Source organism: Camelus dromedarius, chromosome 3 (assembly GCF_036321535.1).
Source record: "Camelus dromedarius isolate mCamDro1 chromosome 3, mCamDro1.pat, whole genome shotgun sequence".
Classification (NCBI taxonomy): Eukaryota; Metazoa; Chordata; class Mammalia; order Artiodactyla; family Camelidae; genus Camelus; species Camelus dromedarius.
The window spans coordinates 48,690,551-48,717,424 of NC_087438.1; the positions used below are offsets into that span (position 1 = coordinate 48,690,551).

The window sequence follows — 26,874 nt, forward strand, 5'->3', positions numbered from 1 at the left end:
CGTGAAAAAGCATTGACTAGCTTGGGCAAAATAAACTTAATTTTTAGCTCATGTAATTTGAAGCAGTTTTGGCTTAAACAAAAGCATCTTTGCAATAAAAGAGACCTTTGGAATCTTCGAAGACTGTCTTTTCCCATAGACCTAAGTGTTTTCTAATTAATTTAAATAAAAAGTATTTCCTTCGTCAGAAATAAAGTTTCAAGATAGCACTGGGAAAAAAAAAATTAGAAAGTGTCATGAAGTGAGTATCTGTTTCACCAGGGTCCTGATTGGACCTGGTTCCAATGAAGAAAGAAAGGTCTTTGGAAAGTCTTGTTTTAATCCGTGCACGGTGAGCATGATGTAAGTTTTAACTGAGTTCATGTGGGTGAAGAAATAAACAAAGTCCCACTGCCAGAGATTAAATGGGTGGAGTGAAAATCTATATTTGGTACTTAAAACATATTTCTGGACTAGAAATATTCCTGTGTTTTCATGTATTAAATACACAGTATTTACGGTATTGGTGAATTTAGAGCATAAGCAAGAATTGTAAGGGAAAAAACACACTTGGAGATTATTTCAAAAAATGAATTACTTGGAGGTCATGACAACTTCTCAGTCTGTGTGACTGAGCTCATAGAGTACTGGCATCTTCACCTGCTTAGAAAGAGGTTTCATTCCTGCCACTGGACTCCTCCTCCTTGCTAACCTTGTTTATGGTCTGCCGCTCTTGTACTGGCCAGGAGGGAGCCTTTCCCAGACCGGTCTCCCTAGCCAGTCTGCCAGCCCTTGCTTTTCGTCTATGGCGCCTGTTTTTAATTTTACCATTTGCAGGCAGCTCTTCCCATTAGGTGAAAATGAGACGCCAGATCCTACCCTCTTGGTACCACAGACATCACACAGACATCCCTCCCCTAGAAAGAAAGAAAAGTAAAAAGATGAGTGACAGTGGAGGCTGTTGGTCAGTTTGGCATCTGTTAGCATGTAAGCTCCCTGAGGGCAGGGACCCAGCACTTGGCTCTGTACCGCTGTCGCACCTTGTGTAAGAATATTCGCTATGTGTGATCTTGTGATTGTCTTGTTTTGGAATATGTGTCGGCTGTACACAGAAGAACCCAGTCCGCTGGCTGCTGTTTGATGATGTCCTTTTTGTTTCTGTCTCAATGGTGTGCTTCCATCACTAGTCACAGAAGGGACAGGAGGAAGAGGCTGTTGGGATGTGGATCCTGGGACCCAGGGTGTGGGAGCCGACCTGGCAGTCCCTGATGCAGGGGAGAAGGTATTGTGAACTGATTTGTTAGTAAACAGCATGGGTTGCTTTGTGTCATAAAACAACCTCGGGTTCTGGTCTGTCCATGGCAGTGAATAGCACGCAAGTGTTTTCCTGAATTGTCCTCAATTTCAGTATTCATTCTTAAACTTTCTGACTTTTTTCTAAAATGTTCTTGCTTTTCTGATGTCATGTAGGTGTAAACAAAGAACAAATGAAAAGTTATTAAAAAGATTTAAAACTCAAACGTTTATCTGTGTGTCTGCGCTCTTGCTTCTGGTCTCACTTCCGCCCTGCCAGCCTCCAGCTTCTCACCCGCTACATCCAGCGTCTCTAGGCTGAGGGGTGGTCCTGGGCACCCAAGCCCTTGTGCAACCAGATGGTGCTAAAGTGGCAGAAATCATTTTGAGTTTGGACTGTTCTGGCTTCTTTCCCTTTCTTTTACCTTCCTCTCCTTTCCGATTGTTTTCCTGTCCCCGCCCCGATTGTCACCTACCTTTTTTGGTGATAGACTTGTAACCAACCTAACCAATTTTTACCTGGGGCAAAGTAGTTCCAAATGCTTGCTCCTTTCTTTCTTTCTTTCTTTCTTTCTTTCTTTCTTTCTTTCTTTCTTTCTTTCTTTCTTTCTTTCTTTCTTTCTTCCTTCCTTCCTTCCTTCCTTCCTTCCTTCCTTCCTTCCTTTCCTTTCCTTTCCTTTCCTTTCCTTTCCTTTCCTTTCCTTTCCTTTCCTTTCCTTTCCTTTCCTTTCCTTTCCTTCCCTTTCCTTTCCTTCCCTTTCCTTCCTTCCTTCCTTCCTTCTTTCTTTTTGATGTACTATACACATAGGTTATAACACACTGTTATAACAATTAAATGTGTGAAATATCCTATTAACTTCTAATGGAACTGAGATGTCAGAGAGAGACAGAATAAGAATATGATTCTGGGAGGTGGCCAGTAGGCCTCTCCAGGATTGTCTGGGGCTCAAGAGTTTAAAGTTTAGCTTTATCTAAAATCAAAGTAGCCACATTACAGGTACCAATATGTGTTAACGCGGTAAAATGACATCGTCAGATCCTGATATGTGGAACATTTTGAATATTGTGTGTATTTTTGTATATATTACATATGATTGAGAAGCCAAATCCAAAGATATTTTAAAATCCATAGAAAATATGGCTATGCTTTTTTTTAACATCATAGGCCAAAATGAAGAAAGGAATGCATGCAGTATTCTGCTCCACTTACTTTGACTGTAAGCTTTCAAACCTATTTTCTTCTGAAAATGTTCCTGCTCGTCCATCCTTTTCAGTGCAGACCTCACTTTTAAGACTGTGGTTCCAACTGCTTCTATGTTATTAGAGGACAGAAGCAGAGCAGGGCTGGTTAGAACAGTGTTCTCTTGAATGGAAAGCTCGGGGGGCTTCACCCCTCCTGTCCTTCCCTTCCCTGATTCAGTCACAGGTGAGGGATGAGGTGTCCAGGTTCCTCTTTGGATGAGCCTACCTGGAAAATTTTGCCATTCATAAGGCATTTTGAGAAGCAAAATGAACTGATACGTAGGGCAGAATCATTGGAAATCAAACGTTAAAAATAGCATGTGATGGATATTTTGTAATTCTATTTCTTAATATGGTAAGGTTAAAAAGAAAAGCACTTCTGGCAGAATTTTTCAAAAATCTGAATTTGTAACCCAAATGGCAAAAAAATCCCGTGTGTAAATTGCTAACTGCAGCTGCGCACATTCACCACTAGGTGGTGGGCCGGCTCCGTTAGAAAGACTTCCTTCAACATTCCCGTCTTGCCGCAAGCCTAGTGGTTCTCGGGAGTAAGTAACTACAAGCGGCATAATCCAGCTCATTTCTGTGTTTCTAATTTTTATAGAATTTAAAAATTCTATCCCATATGATCTTCTTATTACAAAAGGACAGAACCAGAAGAGCAGAGAGAACTCCAGAATTACTCCAGAACGGGGGTCTTTAGCCTTCGTGTCTTCCAGGGGGTTGGGCACAGATCTAATGACTAAACTTCATCTCCTTTCCCATCGTTTGTCCTTCCCCTGTTGAAGGTGCTGCCCTCTTGGCAGAATGGGGAAGAGTGAGGGGGCGGGAAGAAAAGGCCTGGCTAGTGCGTCATAGCACCATGAGCCCAAACTAACTGAATTTAACGATGTCTGAAGTTACCCGAGAACTGTTTCTTGCGGTTTCAATTTAAAGCTGCTCAGACAAGGCCACAAGCAGTGCACACGAGACTGAGACTCTCGGAGGGCAGGGAGTCAGGTGGCCCCATCACATGAGGTGTGGAGGACTCAGTGGGTGCTCACTGTACAGAAGGGGTGTGCGCGCCTGTTACGTGCCAGGCAGCATTCTGAGGTTTGCAGATACAGCACTGAGTACACAGGTGAAATCTTGCCACTCGTTGGCTTACATCCCAGTGAGAGAAAAGAGACAATACATGTATGGACAAATGTTGAATTCTGGAAACTGGAAACCCTCACTGTCTACATGTGTCCTTAATGTGTGCAGTGGAGAGACAATGAGTGAGGCAGGGGGTGCCTTCCCCCAGGAGCAGAGGGTCTCCTGTAGCCTCATTCACGGCCTCTGCTGACAGTGCTTCTACCAAGGCGGCTATGCCCGGGCCCAGTGAGCTCTGAGCAGTAGGGCCTGGAGCTGGCCAGCTAAGGGTCCCATGTAGAGCCTTCTCTGGGTCTGGTTTCTTCTCCTAACCACTTGCTGTTTTGGCTTCGTAAATCTCAAAGTGAGTTAGAGACCAGGCAGAAAGTCTGTAGTTCCCAAATCTGGCCTCTAGGGAGCAAGGGCCAGCCTGGCCTGGGAGACAGCTTCACCCTGGGCACAGGGAGTGCCATTTACAGTGTGGCTGGCACGAGGTCAGTATTGTCACTTAGAGTTTGCAGTGCATCCTCGCCATCTTCCCCAGTCGTTTTAAGGGGTGCTTGGGTGGAAAGTGGCCACGCATCTCACGTACCAAGTTGGCACAGAGGGAACGCGCATCAGGTGGTGTTTACCTCTGTGGGCTTTGATTTCTGGGAGGGAACAGCCACTGTGGGAGAATTTAGAGAGGGTCAAGTGACCGCCCTGAGGTCGTGCATTGTGGAACACTGTAGTGCAGCTTTTCAAAAGTAGAGTATTCACTTTTGTATGTTTTTATGTGTTTTAGGTGGAATATAGAAGTTTCCCAGGTTCTTCCCAGTCAGAGGTAAGCTCTGCACACCTTAAATACGTCACCGTCCTCTCTTTGTGGATAGTGAACGCTTTTGCAAGAATTTGACACTAATGATCTTCTTTTCCAGATTATACAAGCGATACAGAATTTAACCCGACTCTTATACAGCCTTCAGGTAACTATGCTCCTCTAGTCTTGGACCCTGTGAATGTTTCCCTTCATGCAATTCCCTTTATTTGATGAGTCCCAGACTTTAAAAATTAGAACATTTGAGAGGCAGTGAATGATCTTAAAAGAACACCACCCTCCCACCCCTGCCGCCCAAGCGTAACTCAGCTAGATGCTTTGAGCGTCACCTGGTTTTGTAATCATGAGGCACCACCACTACTACGTGTTATACCATTCTTCTCTGAAGCCATAAAACAGTTCATATCTTTAAAAAATATTGATGACTACGATCTGGCTTGAGGTTTACAGTGAAGCTCGTAGGTGAGTGTGGCATGACTTCACATTTTCTGGTGAAAACTTAAATTCACACCTAAACTTGTTTCACTTCCACATGTGGCCTTAGGCCTTTGGGGCAGTTAAATAGTTCATATGCCCCTTCATTGTTTTGTTGGTTCATCCAGCTAACATGTCCTGAGGGGCCTCCCTGGGCCAGGCACTGTGCTGAGAACTGAGCACACGGAGGCAGGTGGGCCCCAGAGTCTACCCTCAGACGGTTCACTGTCTGGGAAAGACAGACATCATAACAGTTAGGACTGTAGGGCTCCCCTTAGGTCATGGACAAGAAAGGCTGAATACATTCAGTTGCTTAATTTATGAGTTAAAAAATATTTTAAGATGCTATGAAAGCAACGTGTATAGACAAATTTATAGAAAACCCTTTTTTAAAAGTTTTTACTTGAAGTATAGTTGATTTACAACATTGTGCTCATTTCAGGTGCACAGCCAAGTGATTCAGTCATACGTATACTTTCCCCCAACACTGGTGTATTTGCCGTCCCTACTTCGTATCTTGTATCTGTTGAATATTAAAAGAAAATAAAGTCTGATTTTAAGTTTTCCCCAGAAAAAGATGCAGTCGTGCTGCACTTGATGTTTTCTTAGTAATGCTTTGATTGCATCGAGACTTGTTTTATGTTCTATGGTCATCTGCCTGTTCTTATTGTAGCACCACGGTCTTAGTTATTAAAGGTTTGAATTACACTTGAACATGACAGTGCTAATCTCCTCTTACTATTTTTCTATGCTTATCGATAGGTTCTTTCATAAGAACTTTTGAATCACTCTGACCAGTTTCTTACCTTCTACTAAGACAGTTAAATTAAAATATTATTGTATTTATGAATTAAATTGAGGAGCATTGGCACTTTTGCAATAATTAGTTCTCTTCTCTGAGAACATGTTAGTTATTTTATGTTCTGCTGGAAAGCTTTGTAATTATCTTCATATAGGTACTATGTATATATGTATTTTGTTTTTGGTAAGTTTATTCCTGAGATACTGTTTTTTTTTTCGTTATATTTCCCCAATGTCAGTTGCTGGTATGAAAAAGGTATTGATTTTTTAAAATATATTTTTAACTGGCCGACTGATTGAATTTTGCTTTTTGTTTGTTTGTTTTAATAGTTTTTCTTTTGATTTTTAGAGTATTCCAGGAAGAAAGTAAAAATTTGAAAGTGTTAATATTATGGCTATTCTTCAGTAATGACATCAGTTTCATCCTGGCTTACTGCTTTGGCTACAACTTCTGAAATGTATTAAGTAATACATGGCCATAATAAGCATCCTTGTCTTACTCAGATGTAGTGGAAATGCCATTACATTAGATATGCCGTTCTGGGGTGGATATTCTTAGAGATGAATTTCTCATGAAAAACAAGTCTTCTTTCTTTTAAATTTTAGCTGAGAAGGGATATAGTTTGAGTATAGTTCATTAACTTTTGCGATATAAAAACTCTGAGTGTCCTGGCTTGTGTCGCCTGATGGAAATAAGGTCGTAGCTCTTTTCAACCTTGAATGCAGCCCTGTGTGGATTCACGGCTCAGAAAAGCTGGGTGACCTAAATAACCTAGTTTTTGCAACACATTAGGCTGAAGCAACATGGGAAATATACGACTCTATAGTGAGTTCTCTTCACCAAAGCTTTTGAGTTAGTCTCAGGATATGGGCTTTGGAAGATTTCTATTCATGGCACCGCCATCTCTTTTGAAGCTGAATCTCTTAGACACGATGAAAGCTTTTGCATAAGCATTTTTGAATCAGATGAAAATGAACTTTGATCCCTGTGTTAGAAGAACAGAGTTAGGGCTGAGGTGTAGGCCAGGCAGAAAGGGAAGGACACACTTACTTCCGCAAAGAAAAGTTAAGAGAGAGGGACCTGGGAGTTTCCCTAAACTTGAAAAGCAAGTGCTGTTCTCTGTCCTAAATATAAACTCTAAGTGCCAAAATGAATATCCAGTCTTCAGACTTCACCTGTCTGCCACAGGAAAGAGTGGTCTTGTCCCAGCTGTTAAGTCGATATGAAGAATACTTCATGGTAGCACTTAATTAATCTAATTGTAATCCTTACATGAGCATTATCATTGCCTGTGGCAGCGTTGGCATATAAAATACTGGATTTTTGCTTGTTTGTTTTACTGTGTTGATGCCCTTAGGATCTGTTAGAATTAAGTGGTGATGTTCAGTCTACAGTTCTCTTTAGCTAGGTCAGCAGAGTCCTGAATGGCTTATTGTTTCATGTCTAAAGATCAGAGTAATTAGGGCCCATTCCCAATGATGTCATTGTTTCCTTTATAATAACTGCTGAAAGACATTAATCGAATATTCATCTGAATTTGAAATTTTCTGAATTGATTTTCAAATTTAAAAACATGAATTTTATTTCAGAAGGCCCCACTGAATACATTGTGGAGTCTCATTCCAAGACACATACCCATTTAAAACACGTATTAGTTCTTTAACCTTCGGAAGCATAGGAAACTGCTGATTTAGCAACGAACTACTGGTCAAGTCCCCATCTTCCCAGCATCTGTTATATGGACAGTTTTTAAAATTTTTAGGAAAGAAAAATGAGAATTTATCCCCAGGAGAGTAATAACTTCTCCTAATGGGTCACAACGCACACACATAACCAGTATGTGGCCATTTTCAAGTTGTCCCTCCCCTGCTTCTTTGTGCTTTCAGTGGGAACTTCTAAAATTAAAAGCTTCCAAGGGCATTCGCAGAGATTGTTTTTCTTGGTTTTGTGGAATCCTTCTAAAACTTGGCAGTTGTTTCCCGTGATACTGCCAAACTTTTCATAGGCAGATACCATAACTAGAAATGTTTTTTTAATCTAGTTAGTGATGTCCCCTTGGGTTTGAGGGTACCTGTCTTCCTTTAATCATCACAGCCTCCTTTTAGCCGTCCATTAAGCAAATGAATTTCAGCTGAGTGTTTTCTGTGTGCCACTCCTGCTGTAATACAAAGAAGCAACAGTAAGGAGACTAGTTTTTCCACTTACATATCTCCTAAATAAGATATTAACTGTCTTCGCAGACGTTATATCATAAAAGAGATTATTTACCGAAAGCTTCCAAGTGGTTGACTTTTATTTTTATGTCTCCACATATGTCGTATAGCTTAAGTAATTTCTGGTTTGAGGCTCAAAGGGTACTACCAGATTTATATAGATTCTTAAATTCTCCTGAATTATTGACTCCAGAGACCTCAGAAAGAAAATGAGACATAGCACAGGAATGCAGAGTCTCATGAATTTAGGTACTGGATTCTTCTTCAGAACACTTGCTTAAATACTATCCAGCAACCAGCAATAAACCATGTTTCCAGAAGAGAGGATGAGTATTGCTTTTGTGCTTTTATTTCTTTTGTACATAAATCCCAGGCCATACCACTGAGGAAGTGCAGACAAGCTTATTTGCAGGGCCAAGGTCAGTCTCTGGAGGTAACTTAGAGGAAGGGACAGAAATATTAAGAGAGAATAATTGGGTCATGATTTCTAGAGGTCATTCCACCCCAAGGTGCAAACAACATGGAAGCCTTCACTTTCTTCCTCTCTGCTCCGCCAGGCCGCCTTGACCATTCAGGACAGCCACATTGAGATCCACAGGCTTGTGCTCCAGCAGCAGGAGAGCCTGTCCCCCGGCCCCTTTTTCCGAGGCAGCCCCTTTCAGGACCAGGAGAGGTACCGCAACCTGGAGAAGCGGCGGGAGGAGCTGGCCAACATCCACAAGCTCCAGCATCAGTTCCAGCAGGACCAGCAGCGCTGGCACCGCAGGTGCGACCAGCAGCAGCGGGAGCAGGCAGCCAAGGCCAGCTGGCTGCAGGAACGCGAGCGGGAGTGCCAGTCGCAGGAGGAGCTGCTGCTCAGGAGCCGCGGGGAGCTGGACCAGCAGCTCCAGGAGTACCAGCAGAACCTGGAGCGGCTGCGGGAGGGCCAGCGCCTGGTGGAGAGGGAGCGGGAGAGGATGCGGGCCCAGCAGAGCCTGCTGTGCGGCTGGAAACACAGCCGGCAGAGTAGCCTTCCCTCAGCGTTTTCCCCGGGAAGCATGGAGGTACGTGTCTTCCGTGCCTACGAAAGCAGAGTGTAAGGCAGCTTCCCAGAGACGGGTTTCATCCTGGTTGTTGAGCCATTGACCAAACATCCATCTTCTTGCTGCTCCTGTAAGAGCTCACAAGAGTTCATCAGTATGTAGGCAGCAGAGGCTGGGAACCTTCAGAGACAATGCATAGGCATCTTGACTTGAAATAGGGACATTTGAAGGGCCTCGGTGCTGCTGGATCATGGGTTCATGGACTCTGAGATGCCCTCATGCAAAGGAAGAAACACAGAAGCAAGTTGCCCCATTAAGGCTAGTTTGTCCTGGACGCGTGCTCACTGCGAGCAATGCTGGTTTTCCTCTAGTTGAAGGACCCCCTTTATAGGCTCTAGTCATCAGAGTTCTGTTTAGAGTGATCTTTTAGTAGATCAGTTAGCTGTTAATGTGCAGCGGTACTAAATGTAATAAGTATAATATTTTTCTGTTATTCCAAGCTGATTCTCTTTTTGTAAATTTGACCTAGTAAACTCAAAATTCATTTCCCTAATAACAGTTAACATGAGTCGTATACTAATTAACGATTGTACTGGATAAAATCTTTCCAAAGGTTCTGTGTTTCCTTTCGCACCCTCTCTAACCATGCTTGGCAGTTCCATTTGTCCCAGGAGTTTACTTTTCTGTACTAGGTGCACATACATACTTTTCATTGAGAGTACATAAAATTGTAAAAGTTGGTAAGCTTATAAGAATGATCTGTTACATCTGATTTTCCTTTCAAACTGGCTAAATTACATTTATTGCAAATACCTTATGTATACATGAATGTTTTCACCTTTTATTTAGCCAAAGTGAAAATATTATTCCCTTAAAGTAGACACACTTTAGTGGCGATGAGCACCACTGCTTGTGTTTTTTCGGTTTGGTTTTTGTTTCTTTTGAAACACGCTGTGCATTGTGAATGGAAGGTTTTGGTACCAGCCCATTAAAAGGGGATGGGAGGAAGGATCAAGGGTAATATCCTTTTCGACGTCACTCGTATTAAAATCTTGACTGCTAAATTCTATTCAGAATAAATACTTTATAAAACTTACACAGATTGCTGGAGAAGTTACTGTATTTTTTCTTTTTGCTCACACAGGTAATGGAACTTAATCGATCTGAGAGTTTATGTCATGAAAATTCATTCTTCATCAATGAGGCTTTAGTACATATGTCACTTAACACTTTCAACAAACCAACTCCATCAGATATCCATCAGGATGCCACGTACCCCCGAGATATGTCTCATTCTGCTTTGCTAAGGACAAATGAAAATCAAGTGGACCTCAAGATGGACCTTTCTCAGCCCTTGGATGTCAGCCATGAACTGTGGATAGCCGCTGGGTCCTGCCATCAGATACCCCCTCTCCACCAAAGCAGCGAGGATCCTTGTAAAAATGGTAATTAATGCTTTTATCATCATCTGTAGAGTTTCTGCAAGAAGCTGTTTCTCTGAATGGTTGGTTCTTTCTTTAGAGCAAATCAAAGTGGGCTCTAGACTGGGAATAAATCGGTGTTGATGAGCTGGAGTTTGTGGCATGAACTTTTCTTTGGGGAAGTCCGGGGGTTTGTGATTATCTGGCAAATGAGACCACTGTTGGAGAGCTTGGAGGATGCCAACAAGATAGGAGAACTAGCCAGGGTTTTCAGATCTGTGGGTCAAATGATAACTTTCCCTGAAAAGTGAAGCAACTTGATATTTATTCCTCACTGTAGACCCGACCACATCCTGATCCACATACTTGTTGACTCTCAGAAATAAAAGATGGACAGGGTTTGTAGTAGGGCTTTATCGTCTCTTGGGGAAATTTCCTGTAACCTTAGTAAAAATCTTCTCTGTGGCTGTTAAACACCCAAAATGAAATTGTTCACATCATTTGTCATTGTTTTAAAAAAGAAGGTGGTGTGTCTCCATAAGTACCTCATAATAACACGATTTGCTAATCCCATTAAAGCATTTGCCAAATAGAAATGAAAGGCAGCTCCAGTTACCAGCTCCACATGTATCCAAATGATTTAAATCTATGTCTATTATAAATTGTTTTCCGTGGGATATGAAGTAGGGAATGAGAAGAACTTGAAACCTCTCTACCGAAAAACAGATGGCATGCGATAGAATAAACAAATGGCCGGCCACATGGATGTGAAATAAATCACCGACAGCAAAATGTTTCAGAAACATGAAACAAGCAGTGAGGTCGAGCTCTTCAGAACTGGACACAGACTTGTTTCCAGGCTTCTTGTATATTCGTAGTTTGTCAGTAGGATAATTTTTCAGGAATGGAAACGCTTGAATGTGTTCAGCTTCTTGGAATTAGAGAGTAATAATTCTGACACTGCCTGAAAGTAGAGGTCTTACTAATCCAAATTATGCTGATACTTAGCAGTGGGTAATTCTTCATTTAGTCACTGCTGCAACTTTCTTATTTCTTGTCAGCGGATAGGAGACAATGAACTAGTTCTTTAAAGTATCGTTTCAAATGTTCTTTAAAGAAAAAAGAAAAAAATGCAAGAAGTAGTAAATTGAGATTTTAAAAATAGGCAGCATGTAGAAAATGTAACCCCTTTAATGTGTTATCTTGCAGCTCTAATGCCGTAACGATCATACTGCAGAATGCCTTCTCTTGGTCCACGTGGCTTTGCTGTGTGGATTCATTAAGTTGCCGTTCACAGTGCCGTCTACATTGTTAAGTGTGGTTTTGCATACTGGCTTTGGGATAATTCAGAAGCTCGGTTTGAATTAAACCACATTCTGCTTTTGTTTAAAAGACGTATTTCTACATTTTCTATGTCTCCCATCTTTTCCTATCGACTTGTGCTTTAAAATAGAAGGCTTTTAAACATTTGACAGCACACTTGCAGGAGATAGAAAATGTACTAAGGAAATAAACAGTGATTATATACAAAACCAGACTCTCCACATATGAGGAATTAAATGTAACCCCGGGAAATGCAGAGAAAATGTACTTAATGCTTCAGATCTTGTGTCTGGTGTAGGCCAAGGACACCCAGGACATTGATAGAAGAGAGCAAAACCAAGTTCGGCCTTCATCTCTCAGGAACATCCTGGTGTGTGCAAATAGGGATTAGATCAGAAATGCAGCGTGGGCTGTTCGGCACTGGAGTTTTGCAACTAGTCAAAAACTTCTATTTATGTTTGTTTACTTAAGCATGATAAGCAGTTTCTGGAGGAGACAGAAGTCAGATTAGGAGGAGGTGATAGGGAGGTGGAAGGAAAATTGGGTATATATTCTTAAGAGGGTTGTCAGGGCCAGATAAAATTGTTCAAGCCACTCCAGAGCTTTCACGGTTCTCAGAATCGAAAGTAGCTCAAAATAAGCCGCTGATGGTGTTCATCATAGCCTCAGCCTCTGCTCTCCACGTATGCCCCAGGGAGGGAGTTGGGGACGGGAGGGGGGACAGGAGGAGGCTGGAAGAAACCGGTCCAGGCGTTGCTGGTGGAAGGGGGACAGTCCTTGTGCTAGAATCGAGGACAGTGCAGTGTCAGCATCTTCTGTTTCCACATTTTGCTGCTGTATCTCTGGGCGAGTGCTTGTCAGTGACCATCACTCTGGCTAACAAAATTTGCCTCTGATGTTCTTGGCTGGTGTTTTTGTTAAATGTGTGTTTAACTGTGATTTGATTTCATCAGTAGGCCTTCAGGTCAGCTGCTTTCAGGCAGCTTCTGAAAGAATGGTTTGCTCTTTGTTCTGTTCTAGTACTGGGTGCGTAAGAGCAGCTCAGATCAGTGGAAATGTGAATTTTGGGAACGGTAAGCCTGGTGGAAAAAAAATTGTATGTAAATAAAATTCTCGAATGTGTTTAGCTGTCTCCCAGCTTGGAATTGTCATTTAGTTTGTTCAAGCCAACCTCATCAGACATGTTACTGGGCTCTTTGTGTTCTGGGTGAAATTGGTGTTTGAATTGCTCTGTCACCACCACTGCCACCAACAGTTGTATGACACTTGCCAAATTTCAAGCACTGTGCTAAGGTTTAACATAGAGAAGCCCATTTAGTACTCACAACATTCCACTGAGATCATTCTGTTCTTGTCTCCATTTGAGAGGGGTAGCTGAGGCACAGAGAAGTTCAGTGACTTGTCCAAGGCCACACAGCTAGTAAATAGCAAAGCCGGAGGTAGAACAGGGAAGACTGGTTACGGAGCCCAGGCTCTGAACCGTTACACTGTACGTTGTTAATTTCTAAAAAGCTGTTTAAAATTGTCCTCTAAGAGAAGCTGGAGTAGAACCAGAATAAATCCTATTGTAATGCCAGCAGGATATTCATGACCAATGGCCAGTTCTTTGTTGTTGTTTTCTTCCCTTCCTTCTTTTGTTAATATTACCATTTAGAAAATATTTCCAAATCATTTGGACTGTGGTGGCCAGTGCTTGCATGCGTTCTGAACATCTTCAGATATCATAAATACCCTTTAGCTTCACTTTTTTTCCCATAAGACACCTTTTCTTAAGGATCATTTGTTTCTCAAATATTGTCCATATAATAGCCCCATGCTACTTGTAAATGTCTTTTAAGGTAATACTTTAGAAAGAACTTTACTTTCCAGTTTTGGAAGTTGTCTTGTGAACAAAATTCTTAATGTCTGAACATTAAATCCAAATTGGTATTTGATTTTATTTATAGTGGAGGGGATGGTTGAGTTAAGAACTTAACCAGAACGCCTCTGAGGGACACCAGCCAAGACTACAGAAAATCTGAAGTTCTTTAAACAATATAGTCCCTGTAGGACAAATGCTATATAATTGGCTCCAAGAATTGCTCAACTGTATATTACTCTTCTTAAAGGCAAAACCAACAGAAAACACTTTTTTGTGTGCCTTTGTTCCTCACCTAGCTTTTAGAATTCTAGAACTACTTATTTAGTGTCACTGTTAGTTTATGCTATTTGGCTTTTCATTGATCAACAGAGAAAATACGGTATGCTAATTAATCTGAAATCTTCTTAGTTTCCCTTTTCAGTTATACTTTTGTCTGTGCCTCAATATTTGCAGGTTACCTAAAAAGCTCCTCTTCAATGTAGTTAAAGCATCATGGTTTTGCCATAATGCCTATGATAAAATTTAAATCAAGGACCAAATGTATGCGTTAGTCATGTAGTTGACATTGGAAAAAAAAAAAGGATAACTTGAGTAAGTTTGGATTCCAAAAGGGTATTTCTTTTCACTACATGTTGGAATTTGGTGCCCATCAAAATATTTTCAAAATTCGAAGCATTGTATTCAGAATATTTTATCTTGGCAGCGTTGTTTCTTCTTTTCTAAAAATACAGACAGCTGTGTTAAACTTCCAGTGACATGTCTTTTGCATATGGAAATATGATAGAAAGTTTCCAAGTAAAAAGCCATGCTGTAGTTAGTATCTAAGTAATAGTCTTTAAGATGTGAGTATGTGATAATTTCTAATATTTTAAAAATATTTTATAATTCAGAAATGGGCACCTTATTTGTGTAATCTGTGTGGAAAGAAGCTTTGCCAAAGACCTACAGGCAATTTCCCATAAAACTGAAACTGGCATTAGATACTATATAAACTTCAGTGACAAAGGAGCATTTGAAAAGGTGGATGTATAAGATGGCTAGGGCGGCCATAACGAAGCACTGCAGACGGGGGGGCTTGAACAACAGGAAGCTCACAGCTCTGGAGGCTGGAAGTCCAAGATCAAGGTGTTGGCAGAGCTGGCTCTTCTGAAGCCTCTCTTCGTGGCTTACAGAGGGCTGTCTTCTCCCTGTCTTCACATGGTCTTCCTTCTGTCCAAATCTTAGTCCTAATTTCATCTTCTTAAAGGACAGTTGCCATATTGGGTTAGGACCCACCTTAATGACCTCGCTTAATTACCTCTTTGAAGGCTCTCCAAATATGTTTTGAGGTAATGGAGATTAGGACTTCAAAATATGAATTTTGGGGGGAACACAATTCAGCCTTTAACAAAGAAAAATGATTTTTTTCCTCATTGCTATTTTTAGGTGCCATGAAAGCTTTAATTAAAAAAAAAAACTGTACTGAAGTTGAGCTATAATTTAACTACAGTGTGAACTTTTTAAAAAAAACTTGCTTAGGGAAGTGAACTAAATTTTGTTTAAAAATTCATGACAGTAAAATTATGATAAATATCTATATTCTTTATATTTATAGATATAGGTATCTGCTATCAAGCCTGTGTCAACACAGAAATTAGGGCAGAAAATACTGCCTATAGATTCATTAGGCCATTTTTCCAAACCTAGACCTTAATTAAGGAGCTTTGGGAATTTTGAACTCTCTCTGTGATTGGTAGGAATGTTAGCTGCCTTTGTTTTGGATTGCTTAAGTAAAGCCATAGCTGAGAGGCTGAGAATATTCACTGTGACATCAAATTATTATCCAGATAGATCTGTAATCACAATTGGGAAATCACTGATCAGCTCTTTATCTTTTCTTCTAGAATCTTGGCTGTCACTTTGGTTAACATTTTAAAGGAAACTGCAGTACTGCTTGCTCTCAGTAACCGACGTCATGACAAGAGAGTAAATAATTGGGCTCAAAGACTTCATTTTAATCTTTCTCACTGACAAGTGTGGATGATTGACTTTCACCTTTTGCAGATTTTGTACCAGGAAAGGGAAACATGCCATTTGTTTGCAGAGCCTGGTGAGCCACGGTGCTGCCTGCCAGCTTCCTGATGGCATCGTTCTCTGGGGGCAGGTTGGCTGTGAGCCAACTGGGCCAGGGCCATCCTGCCTGGGCGCACAGAGCCCAGTACACATGGGAGAGCACAGCCAGCAGGTGGGTGGATTCAGAGGCAGCCAGCCAGCCGTGTGGCTGCCTTTGCGTCCCCGCCTCGGTTCCAGTTTGGTTTGAACAAGTTGCTGGAGCGAGAGTGTATCAGTACGAAGGATTCCAGAGGATAGGCCTGACCTTGGGTCATCCTGAACTTAAAATATGAAAAAAAACTCTACATGCATGTACGTGTATACAAGCATGTACGTACACACCTGTCATCTATGCGTTACATATTTGACCTCTCTAGTGCAGTGTGGCTTTATTCTCGAAGGGATTAAGGGTTGGGTTTGGAAAGGAAGATTGTAACCATGTAGGTACCAAAATCCCTGCAGAATAAGGCATGCTCCTTTCACTCTCAGTGACTCCTGGGACAATGATCCAAGACTGGCAGAGACAGCATCACATCTACAAAGCAGGATCTGGGGACTCTCTCCTCACTCACCCCTGTGTCCATCTAACCACGATGATTCCATTTCTAGGGCTTGCTTAAGATGTAGAGTGCTCAGCTAAGGAGAATATGACCGTCTGTTTCAGTGGGTAGCAAATTTTTCCTTAAAGGATTACAGTGAATACCTTCGTCTTTTCAGTCCCTCAGGTCTTTGTCTCCATTGTAGCTCAAAAGAAACCATAGACAATACGTCAGGAAGGAGATTAGCTGTGTTCCAGTAAAATTTTATTTGTGAAAACAGATAGTCTAACTGATTTTTCTTCTTCACTTAAATTGAGGAGGTTATAGTCCTCCTGGCTTGGAAGTTTCATCCCAATTAGTTCACCTTGGGAGGAATTAATCATGTAATGTTACCAGCACTTCATGCCGTTGAGAAACATATTTAAGTTAATGGTATCATTTGTTCTTTACAACACTCTTGTGAGACGGTGGTTGCTGTCTCTGTTTTTTGATAAGACACTTTTCTTTTTAACTTTTTATTCATTCAGTCTCTGTGAAAAGATGAATTTAGAAAAATGGAGTTGAGTATAGTGGATGGAGTTAAGGCTAGTGGCTTAAAACACAGAGAAATTCACCCCCCATCTCCAGCTACCCAAATCCTGTGATGGGTTATAAGGGTCACCTTCTAACTATGAGGCTGATGAGAAGTAAGATGCCAGGGGTGGGATTGGCTGCTGGAACCATGGGCAATGTAGCTGGCTGTGCATCAGGTTTCTGGGAGAAGGCAGTCAAAGTATGAATTCCTCTGTTCAGGAATTCTGATTTGGTAGGACTGGGCTGGGCCTGCAGGTTTGTTTATCTGACATTCTCCTTTGGTGATTCCAAAGCGGCCATCCTGTTGTCTGTTCTCGCCCTGCCAGCCTGGAGTGCTGGGCTTGATGTTAGAGATCCTCAGTTCAAAAGCTAACTCGGCTGCGTGATTCCTAAGCTCTAAAAAGGAAAAAAAAGAAAAAGAAAAAGAAAGCCACACATGTTCTGGGATCCAGTGAACTTCAGCTTCATCCCTTCCTGCTGGAAAGAATTCATTGTAATTGTGATTCCAAGGTAGCATGCTGGTAGAAGTGAAAGTGTCCCCTAAATGTCAGTAGGAAGCTAATAGTTTAAAATACGATGTTTTAAAAACCCATAAATTGCAGAATTTTTTTTTTACTCAGAATGGAAATACATTAGGATATAAAGGGTTAGCTTCTTTTCCCTACTGCTCCAAGTGGAGGCGTTTGCTAGTGTATCACTAGCACTGTCCTGCGGGGACGTCCTGGAAGCACAGCTTTTTGCTTCCCCTTGTTGCTCTCTGTAGAGGAAGAGGTTGCATCAGTCAGCCATGCTTTCAGGACCAAATGTAAGAAATATTCTGGCAACAAGACCGGATATCTCGGAGGGAGGACATAGTTCAAGTGGTAGAGAGCATGCTTGACATATACAAGGTCCTGGGTTCAGTCCCCAGTACCTCCTCTAAAAATAAATAGATAAGTAAACCTAATCCCCCCCAATTAAATAAATAAAAAGTAAAAAAGAATTTTTAAAAATACACAATAAAATCTTTTTAAAAAAGACTAAACACCTCAATGTGGCGTGTAGAGCTTCCACATCTACAGAATGCTTGCATTATATCAACATATCCTCAGGGAAACTTCAAATAATACTGGAGTTCCCTGAATAGGCTTTCCTACCAGATAGAAAATGTTGAGGACACCCAAGAGGAGGATTTTGGTTTAAACCATTTCTCACTTTAAATGTAAAAATTGTGTTCTGGTTTATGACCTTCATCTCTTTTTGAGTTCAGTTATCCTGAATTGATTTGTCCTTGTTGGTCCTGGATAAACTGATAAAAATCAAGGCTCAGAATCACCCGGAAGCACCTCTTCTTAGCACTTCTCATAATTTGAATCAATTACATGTGTAATAATGTACGTTACGTCTCCCTGTCCTTCTGCAGAATAAGCTTCAAGGGGGTGGGGAACTCCAGGTATCTCCTTTGTTAATCGCTCTCACACACGCACCAAGCACAGTGTTTGGCATATAATGAACGTCTGATAAATAATTACGCCATGAATGAAGGAGGCAAGGTCTACACTCTTTAGCAGGAATGAAAGCAACTGTGAGCTTGAGCCACACAGCCTGACTCGACTGAGGCATTGAAAGAGGTTGAGGAAAAGCAGCAGACCTGTGGGGTTAAGACACACAGGCTGGCTACCTGGATCAGGTGAGTTTCAAAACTTTCCTAAATTGAGTATATGTTAGATGGCATCCTTAAAATGTCAGGGTAACTATAAGGTTGTTACAAGATTGTTTGCCTTGAGGACCTTCCTGGATTCCAGGTAGCATACTTTAACAGTTACCAACTTTCCTTCCTCATTAATGTCAAAATAAATTTGTTTTCTGGTGTACAGTCCTGTTTACCAGTTTGTTCAACTCTAGAGAGCATCTTTTTATGAGTTACTTTCCCCTTTAGAACATTGTACATATAGCCACCAATGGCCCTGGGTAGTCACTGAAAAATCCAAAAGTTAAAACACATTCTCCATAAAATGCTTTAATTTATTCCCAACAAGTAGAAATGAGTTAGGAAGACAGCACATAAACAACGTAGCATTTAATTGTTACATCAATAACAGTTAGTCAGCCTAGCTATTCGCTGGGGTATTTCTTTCTGAACTGTAAAGTAGCTCGAACACCAGTGAATTAAACACGGGCAGCTAGTTCAGCATCAATGAAACACTTTCATAAATGCTTTTTCTTCTGCTAAATCCTGTTTAACAGCCCAGTGTATCTCCCCAGGCAAGACAATTAGTATCTGTGTAGCTAAGTGCACTCCTAGAACGTGGACCAGTTTCCCTGGCACCACCTTCTACTTGTCAGCCTTCAAATATTGCCTGAAAGATCACATATTTATTACAGCAATCTTAAAATTAAGGGCGGTGGCATCTTAAGAAATACTTCCCTTTGCTTTACCCTAGACCGACGGACTGACTGAAAGGCACCTGTGTGTTCTCAGCAGGTCAGTACCCAGAAACAGCTGGTTGAGGGGAGAAGTCTTGTCCTGTTGTTCTGCTCAGACGTCGAGCCAGATAATAATTAAGCCGGGGCCTGAGTTTTGATCTGTAGAGATGTTAATTTGCCACGATAAATCACTGTGGAGTTTCCCTGGATGCGGGACCAGGATATCCATTCTCCTTCTGGATGAGACATTAATTCAATTTAAGTTGAAATGTTAAAGCTTGGTTTGAAGTTTTACCTAAGGAAAAATGTAGTCTTACAAGGTTCCAAGTTATGCAGGAGAGGACTCTGAGCCTTTTACTGAACAGTTTCACGCTAAGACTGTGCAAAATTTAATTATTTTCATGGTAGTTCTTTTCCATAGCTCTTTGTGCAAATTTCATTACACGACAGCTCTCCCCCCCCCAACCCCCAAAACATAACATACTGGAGGTTTGGATTAAATATAGAATATTTGGCTCATCTGCCAAGAATACAGGAGATTTTACTTCCCAGGTGAACTGAGGTCATTTTGTAGGGACTGGGGCCGTTGTAAGGCTTTGGAAGAAACATTTACAAGCAAAACATTGGCAGAGTTTTCATTTTATTTAATGACCTGCTTCCTACCACTGATCTTGGCACCCTGTGTGGTGATTTGCAATCAATTAATCATACAGAACGTTGTAACACTGCAATAAAGGCCCTGTGCTCTGCGTCTCATAAACCCACCAGCAACAAAAAACACGAGTTGCATGCTCAGAGACCACTCCATGCAAAACTCCAAAGGAGCAGGTGATTTTAATATTCTGTTTTCTAATGTGTCCTTGGAAGCCTCAGTCCTTTCTTGTACGTTCTGAGCTTTGATGTTTCTCTTTCTCAAAGATGGTTTGGGCTGTCATATAGGAGTCTGTGAATGTTTATCTCATTCAGTTTAGATACCAGTCATCTAGGTGGGAGGGCTTCTGGATTCTTCGGAATTACTGAAACAATTACCATGGTTTGGGTTTTTTTCCCCCTGAATTCAGGGCAATCGTGCTGAAGTGCAGTCAGCCTTATTTGGGGGAGTCTTTGTAGGAATGATTCCGAAAGGAAGCGTGTTTCCATCCTGGCACTGACATTTGCTAGAGGCAGATGGCAGAAGATGGGATGGTGTGATACTAGAAGTCAAGGAGGAAGAGGCTTCATGTACTTGGCTTTGCCAAACGCTTCTAGAATCTGTGTGTTTAGGATCTTAGGTTTGTATTCTTGTCATCTCAGATGTACCCTTGCAGTTAACTGTTCAGCTCTGCTGGATTTCTTTTTCTTATTTTAGCATAGTAAATATGGAGGTATTAAATATTCTTAAAATTATATAAGCCTAAACTCTTGGATATGTGTAGATTGTGTTTTCTATACTTGTTTCCATATGGTTCTGTTTTGAGGATGTTCTTATAACAAATATAGAAGCTTAAATGTATATTCCATCTGATTAAGATTGTACCTTTTAAGAAACTAAAGGTTTTCAGAGCTGTGTTGTTACTTCCAGTGAGTAGGTTACACTTCTGACTCTTGATGGATTTATTCCTACCGAAAAAAGCTGTCCTGGTTTTAATTCCTTGTGAATTTATCCAGGTTGGCATGATAGATGATACCCAAAGCAGAGCTCATCCTGTATTTTTGGATGCTTCATTCTTCTGTTTAGCATGAGCTCTAAAATATACTCAAACAGTTTCGCATATGCAAACTACTTTTCACTGGCACAGAAACTGGAAGGAGAAGACAGTGAACGCTTGGGCCAAAATGTGATGGTCTGTTAGTCAGCACGTAGTGGTGAGGGCGTGTTTTGCCTTTGGGCTCCGGTGTGGGGTAGTGCGGTTACCCCCTGAGGACTGTGGGCTGGGCCCCCTCCCCTTTGTAAGGAGCGGCAACACGGCAAGGGCGGGGGGGGGGGGCGTGTTTGGCCGCCTTTAAGGGTATCCACTCAACTACCTGCGAAGATTTTTTTTTAAGTTTTAGTTATTTTATGCACTGAACAAGCAGCCTGAGGTAAAGCATCAGGAAGGATCAGGTACTACGTTTGTCTTTCATGGGCTCCCTTGGCTCTGAGCTGGGTGTGAATTGATTACCTTAATGAACGTGGGGACAAAAGCCTAAATCTTCACTGTGTGAGCCTGGAAGCTAACAAAGTACTGGGAAAACTCACGTTAAAGTGATCCTACTCAAAGAAGTTACTGCTTCTGGTAAGAATGTGGAAGAGTTTTAACAAATTAAAATATTTCCTCTTCAAATAAGGATAAAGAAATTTTGATATGTAGATATGGTAGATATAGTTTTAGAGATGATTATTTTGTTTTTTTAGACTCTTGGCTAACTTTGAGGATGTGCAGTTTGGGAAATTTTCAGAAAATGTATTTCATGATAGGCTTGATTGAATGACTGATTCAACACTGACCCAGAAAAAAAAACAAAACAAAACACGAGGGTGGAAACATGTCTAACAATGTCATTTTTGACCAAAATGATCAAGGCAAGATAGATGTTCTTGTGAGGAAAGTAATCAATGCAGTATTTCCCTGTCATTTAAAGGTGAAAAGAATCTACTTTCTTCCCTCTCCTAAACCAAATTTCAGTAAAAAGACTAAAATGATGCTTTTCCAGCGTCATGAACTGTAAGTGCATTTCCTGGTGCTTTACTTCTAAGGGAGGGATTTGAATGAATGAATAAATGAATGGATTCACCGATGAACGCATGAACACGTGAATGCACTTGGTTATGCTGGGACAGTGGAGATGGCTGCCGAGCACGGGGGTTGAGCTCGAAGGCCTGGGAATTGCTCCTGGGTTCAGATTCCTGCCTCTGTCATTTACTGCCTGTGAACATTTAAGTGAGTGTTTAAACTTGCGGTGTCTCGGTTTCCTCATCTATAAAATTGGACTTCTGAGAGTGTCTACTTTGTAGGTAGTATGAGGATTTTACAAGACAAAATGTAAAATTCTGAAACCTTTGGAAGCGCTCGGTAGACACAGTTGTTGTCACTGTTACTGTTACATCTTGTGTTAAGAAAGGAGTCAATCGTCAGGAAGTGCATTCGGTCACTTGAGCCTCTGGGTTGCTTCCAAAATGGTTGCTCTGGGACCTGAAGGATGTATTATGTCTCATTTGAGTATTATCTAAATAGACACTTCTCAAAAAATGTTCCGCAGCACATGACAGAAAGTTCCCATAGTCAGATGTTATTGGGAAATGGTGGTTTGGGGACTACACAGCTTCTTCAAAACTTCCATTGTGCTCCTGTGTACTGTGAACCTCCGAACGTGGCACTTCCCAAACCGATTTAACCACAGCATCCTCTTCTGCAGCCCAGAATCTTGCAGGGCTTCTATTCCTTAAAATACACTGGAAAAAAACCACTGCTGTGAGTGGGTGTTGAAAGAAGCTCATTGTGTGTGGCACACCCTTCAAATGTATTTTTTCCTCCTGTAGGAACAATTGAAATCCAAATGACATACATATCCCAACATGATTTACCACGTGGGTTGTCTTTTGAAAACCAAATCCAACACAATAAGTTTATGATAGAGCTTTGCTTAGCCCCAGGCCAGCACTGGGGCCTGTGGACAAGGGTTCATGTCCAGTCCTCTTAGGGCTTTTTTTGGAGACCTTTCTTGGGCTTATTCAAGTGCACCGTGTGCTGAAGTCAGTCATCGCTGAAGCAGCACAGGAGCTGATGTGCTTGGGCTTGGAGGCCTGATCTGGCCTCTGATCTCACAGCCTCCACTCGTGCTGCTCCGGCCTTTCTCCCCCTGTGGTCCAGCCACGTGAGGTTCCTTCACTTATGTGAAAGCAGCCCCTCTGCTCCCCGCCCCCCCCCCCCCAGCGCCGCCTTCCGTTCATCTGTTTCCCCTGTCAGGAATCTCTTCTCCTCTGCCCTTTATTCCCAACCTGGTTAACTCTTACCTATCTTTCAAGACTTGACTCCAGCGTCACTTCTTCCAGGTGCTTATGCAGACCCTCCCGATCTGGGTTACGAGCTCTCCTTGTGATTTTACAGTGTCCAGTAGCTCCTTGCATTACTTTCCACCATATTTTGTCACTTGTTTTCCCTATTACCCATCTACTCTCCATCACCACAGGTTAATTTTGCTTATTCTAGGTTGGAATGGAATCAGATACAGTGTACCTTGATGTGCCCAGGTTTTCTTGCTCCGCATACTGTTTTTGAGATGCCTCCACACTGTGGCATGAATCTATAGTTGGTCCCCTTTCATGACTGAGGAATCTTGCGTTGATGAATTTACCCCAGTTACTTCCCAGTCTTCTGTGGATGGACACCTGGCTTATTTCTAGTCTTTGGCTCTTAGGAATAAAGCTGCTATAGACATTCTTGTCCAGGACTTTTTGTGAATTATGTTTTTGTTTCTCATGGCTAAATACCTAGGAATAGAATTCCTCCTGGAATAGATGCCTATTTAACTTTTAAGAAACTGAAACAGTTTTCAAAGTGCCTGTACAGACGGTAAACTTCCTGGGTGCTGAGACGAGATCATGTTCAACTCGGTTTCCCTGGCGTCCAACCCAGTGCAGGGCGCATACTAGGCCCTCAGTGTTTGTTGAAGAATGAATGGACAAGAAGCTCAGAACAGTTTTCATTCCAACACACCCTCTACTAACTGGAAAAAAAAATTAATGCTTTGTCCATCAAAGGGATGGAAACTTGACTGGCTAAATGTGGACTCTTTCCAAGCAGAAAAAAAAAAAACGGGGAAAAACAGCTCCCTTCTGCCCCTGCCCTTGGACCTACATGTGTAGGTGAAGCCAAGTATATAGACAACAAGGGACCATAGAAGGGTCCTGACCACCAGTAGCTGCCAGGCTTACCTCCTAAAGTTAAATCTCCCAATGTTCCCATTCAAGATGCTCCACGACCTACTCTTCCAACACACGTCCACCCCTCTTCTTGATGTGCACAAACTTGTATTTCCTCCAGAACCCGACATTCCCTTTGCTGACAGCATCTAGTGTTTTCTCCCCTTCGCAGTAGTGGGGAACTCCACCTGGGCCACCGCCACACAAAGCCACCTCTCCCTGTTGACATTCTGGCCAGCCAGGCTCCATTCAGATTCTTTCTGTGCTCTGAAGCCTGTCTTGGCCACCCTGTATGGAAACACTCTCTCCGAAGTGGTGTCCACCTGTGGACGGTGTGCATTCGTGGTTGGGCAGGTTATCCTGCCTTCTTTGTAGTTGTCTGTGGTGGCACCTTCCTATTCTGTGACGTAATAGGCTTTCGGAGGGCAGTGTGCTTAGGCCCTCGTGGCCTGGAAGGAGCTGGGGCTACTGGTCACTAGTCGAGTAGCTGAGGCTACTTGTTCTTTGCTCTTGGTGGCTGATTCAACTAAAGAGAAGTTAAATTATATGGTAATACTATGGCTCCTTCTTAAGAAGAGTTGTTTACAGAAGGACGAGATCTGTCTAAAACGAGGAGGATATATGCTAACTTGGGGATTTGTGTCACCAGGCAGATAATTAAAAGGAAATTAGCTTTCGTTGGGCTCCAGTGTTGGTTACAGGTCACCAACCTGTCGGGAAGCACAAATATTAACATTTAGAGTGGCTGCATGTGATGCTTGTATGCATAAGACAATTGAAGTTCACCTGCAGGAAGGGAGACCTCCAAGGGGAGAAGTGGTTTCTCTTGTGATGTATGTTCTCTCTTGATTGCTGTTTCGGTAATTTAAAGTCCTAATTTTGTCTCTCTTCTGCAAACGGCCTCCTTCTCTTATGGTACAATTTCTGAAAATATTTAAGTTTAATTTCCAGAAATGTAATATAGTCATCTTTACTATGATAGCAAACATAAATATGGAAAGAATGCTAAGTGTGTGAAAATCTCCACTGAACAAAAACAGTTTTCTATATATTATGTTGTACTTTTAAAATTAGAATCATTTTTGAGTGACATAAATTTGAGGCTGCAGTCAGAAAAGATATTTCAGGCTTTGGTTTCTTAGCAAATGCTACTTCAAAGAATTACAAAGTGGTTCTCGTTTTTAAAAAGAAGAAATTCTCTGTTCTGAAAACCGTACATACCAATTTCTTGGGACAGAAAAAGGCATCATTTTGAGTTCTCAATTTTGTGGTAGGTCAAGAGAAAAATACGCTCATTTGTATACCTTGAAAGAGTTGAGTGCCATTTTTTTTAAAGTCTGGTAATAACATAATTATTAAGAAGTAGGTAGAACTAATTAGCTTGGGTGTGTTTGAGCTAATTGCTTGCCTTTTTCTGGTTTAAACAGAAACACTGGATCTTGTATGCTGATGAATTTAAACAGCTGCTTTTCCCTCTGCTGAACCAGTAAGAAGTAAATGCAGCATTAAAATTCCTAGCTTGATTTCCTGCATTATTCACCTGGCAGAGAAGTGAATTCAATTCTTCTTTCAGCAAAATGAGAAGCATAACTCTTTCAATGTGGGTAGGGTCACAGCAGGCCATTTCCAGTTTTATTGCCATGGTATTTAGAAGTCCCTGGTCTCTCACATCCTTAAGAGGAATTCAATGCTATGAAAATACTGCCCTGTCCTTGTAGCTGGAGACCCACATGTCATTTAACCCAGGAAAATCTCAAAAAACCATGCCTACCTCTTAACAGGGACTGTGAGGTTGGGACATCTTAATTTGTTTTGATGTAAAATTTGAGCTTGATGTATTTCTTGCCTACCTGAATGTGTGGACAGTTTCAAACATGTACAACATTAAGCAGAGGAGTGTGAGAGCCACTCATGTACCATCGCTCAGCGTCAGAAACGTTCCCTCTAGATTCCTAGCTGTCCCCTCAACCACACACACCCTGCATTATTTTGAAGCAAATTCTGAAAATCATATGTAAACATTTATTGATATATAACATTTCAGTATATGTCTCTAAAAGATAAGGCTCTCTTTTTAAAACTATTATCACACCTAGGAAAAAATTACCAAAAATTCCATAATATCAACATATAGTCAGTGTTTAAATTTCCAGTTGTTTTATAACTGTAGCACGTGTGTCCTTTTTCTAGTTTTTTTTTTTTGACTCAGGATGCAAATAAAGACCACATGTTGCAGTTATTGCTGTGTATTTTAATGCATTTGTAACATAAAAGTTTTAATTATGAAAATTTTCAAACTTACAAAAAAGCATAGAAAATACGTTATCAGGCGTGCATTTAACGGAAGTTAACCTTTTACCATATATGCTTCAGAGATCTCTCTGCCCTTTTTTTTTTTAAAGAAATATTAGCTATAAAATCCCTCCCCCTTATCTTTCTCTTTCTTTCCTATTCAGAATTAATCAATTTCCTGTAATTGGTGTATATCATTTCCGTAGTATGTTTTTATGCCATTTAAACATTTATGTATCCGTAAACAATATATCATATGTTTGTTTTGTTTAACAAGCAAAAAATACATTGTTTATCATTGATGGATACATACATAGGTAGTGAAAAACAACAAAAAAAGATATATTGTTTATGGACACATATAATGTAGTGATATTATAGACTAGCCTGCCCTTCCCTCTCTCCCCCCCATACATTTGTGTGTGTGTGTGTGTATTTGCAACTTATTTTTTTCATGCAACATGCATATTCATACATGTAGAACAGTTAATTTTTAAACTACTGTATACTATTTAATTAGTAAACAAACAG

General features: G+C 41.2%; 1 protein-coding gene across 2 annotated transcripts in view; it reads left to right on the forward strand.

Annotated features, from left to right (window-relative positions):
* The window catches only part of ARHGEF28 (Rho guanine nucleotide exchange factor 28), a 276,974-nt gene that overhangs the window by 238,746 nt on the left and 11,354 nt on the right, over positions 1-26,874 (forward strand). For both annotated transcript variants that reach the window (XM_031446715.2, XM_064481524.1), the window contains 5 exons: positions 1,167-1,261; positions 4,412-4,450; positions 4,545-4,592; positions 8,491-8,976; positions 10,100-10,400. In XM_031446715.2, the coding sequence (XP_031302575.2) occupies positions 1,167-1,261; positions 4,412-4,450; positions 4,545-4,592; positions 8,491-8,976; positions 10,100-10,400 (969 nt within the window). The remainder of the gene's footprint in view (positions 1-1,166; positions 1,262-4,411; positions 4,451-4,544; positions 4,593-8,490; positions 8,977-10,099; positions 10,401-26,874) is intronic.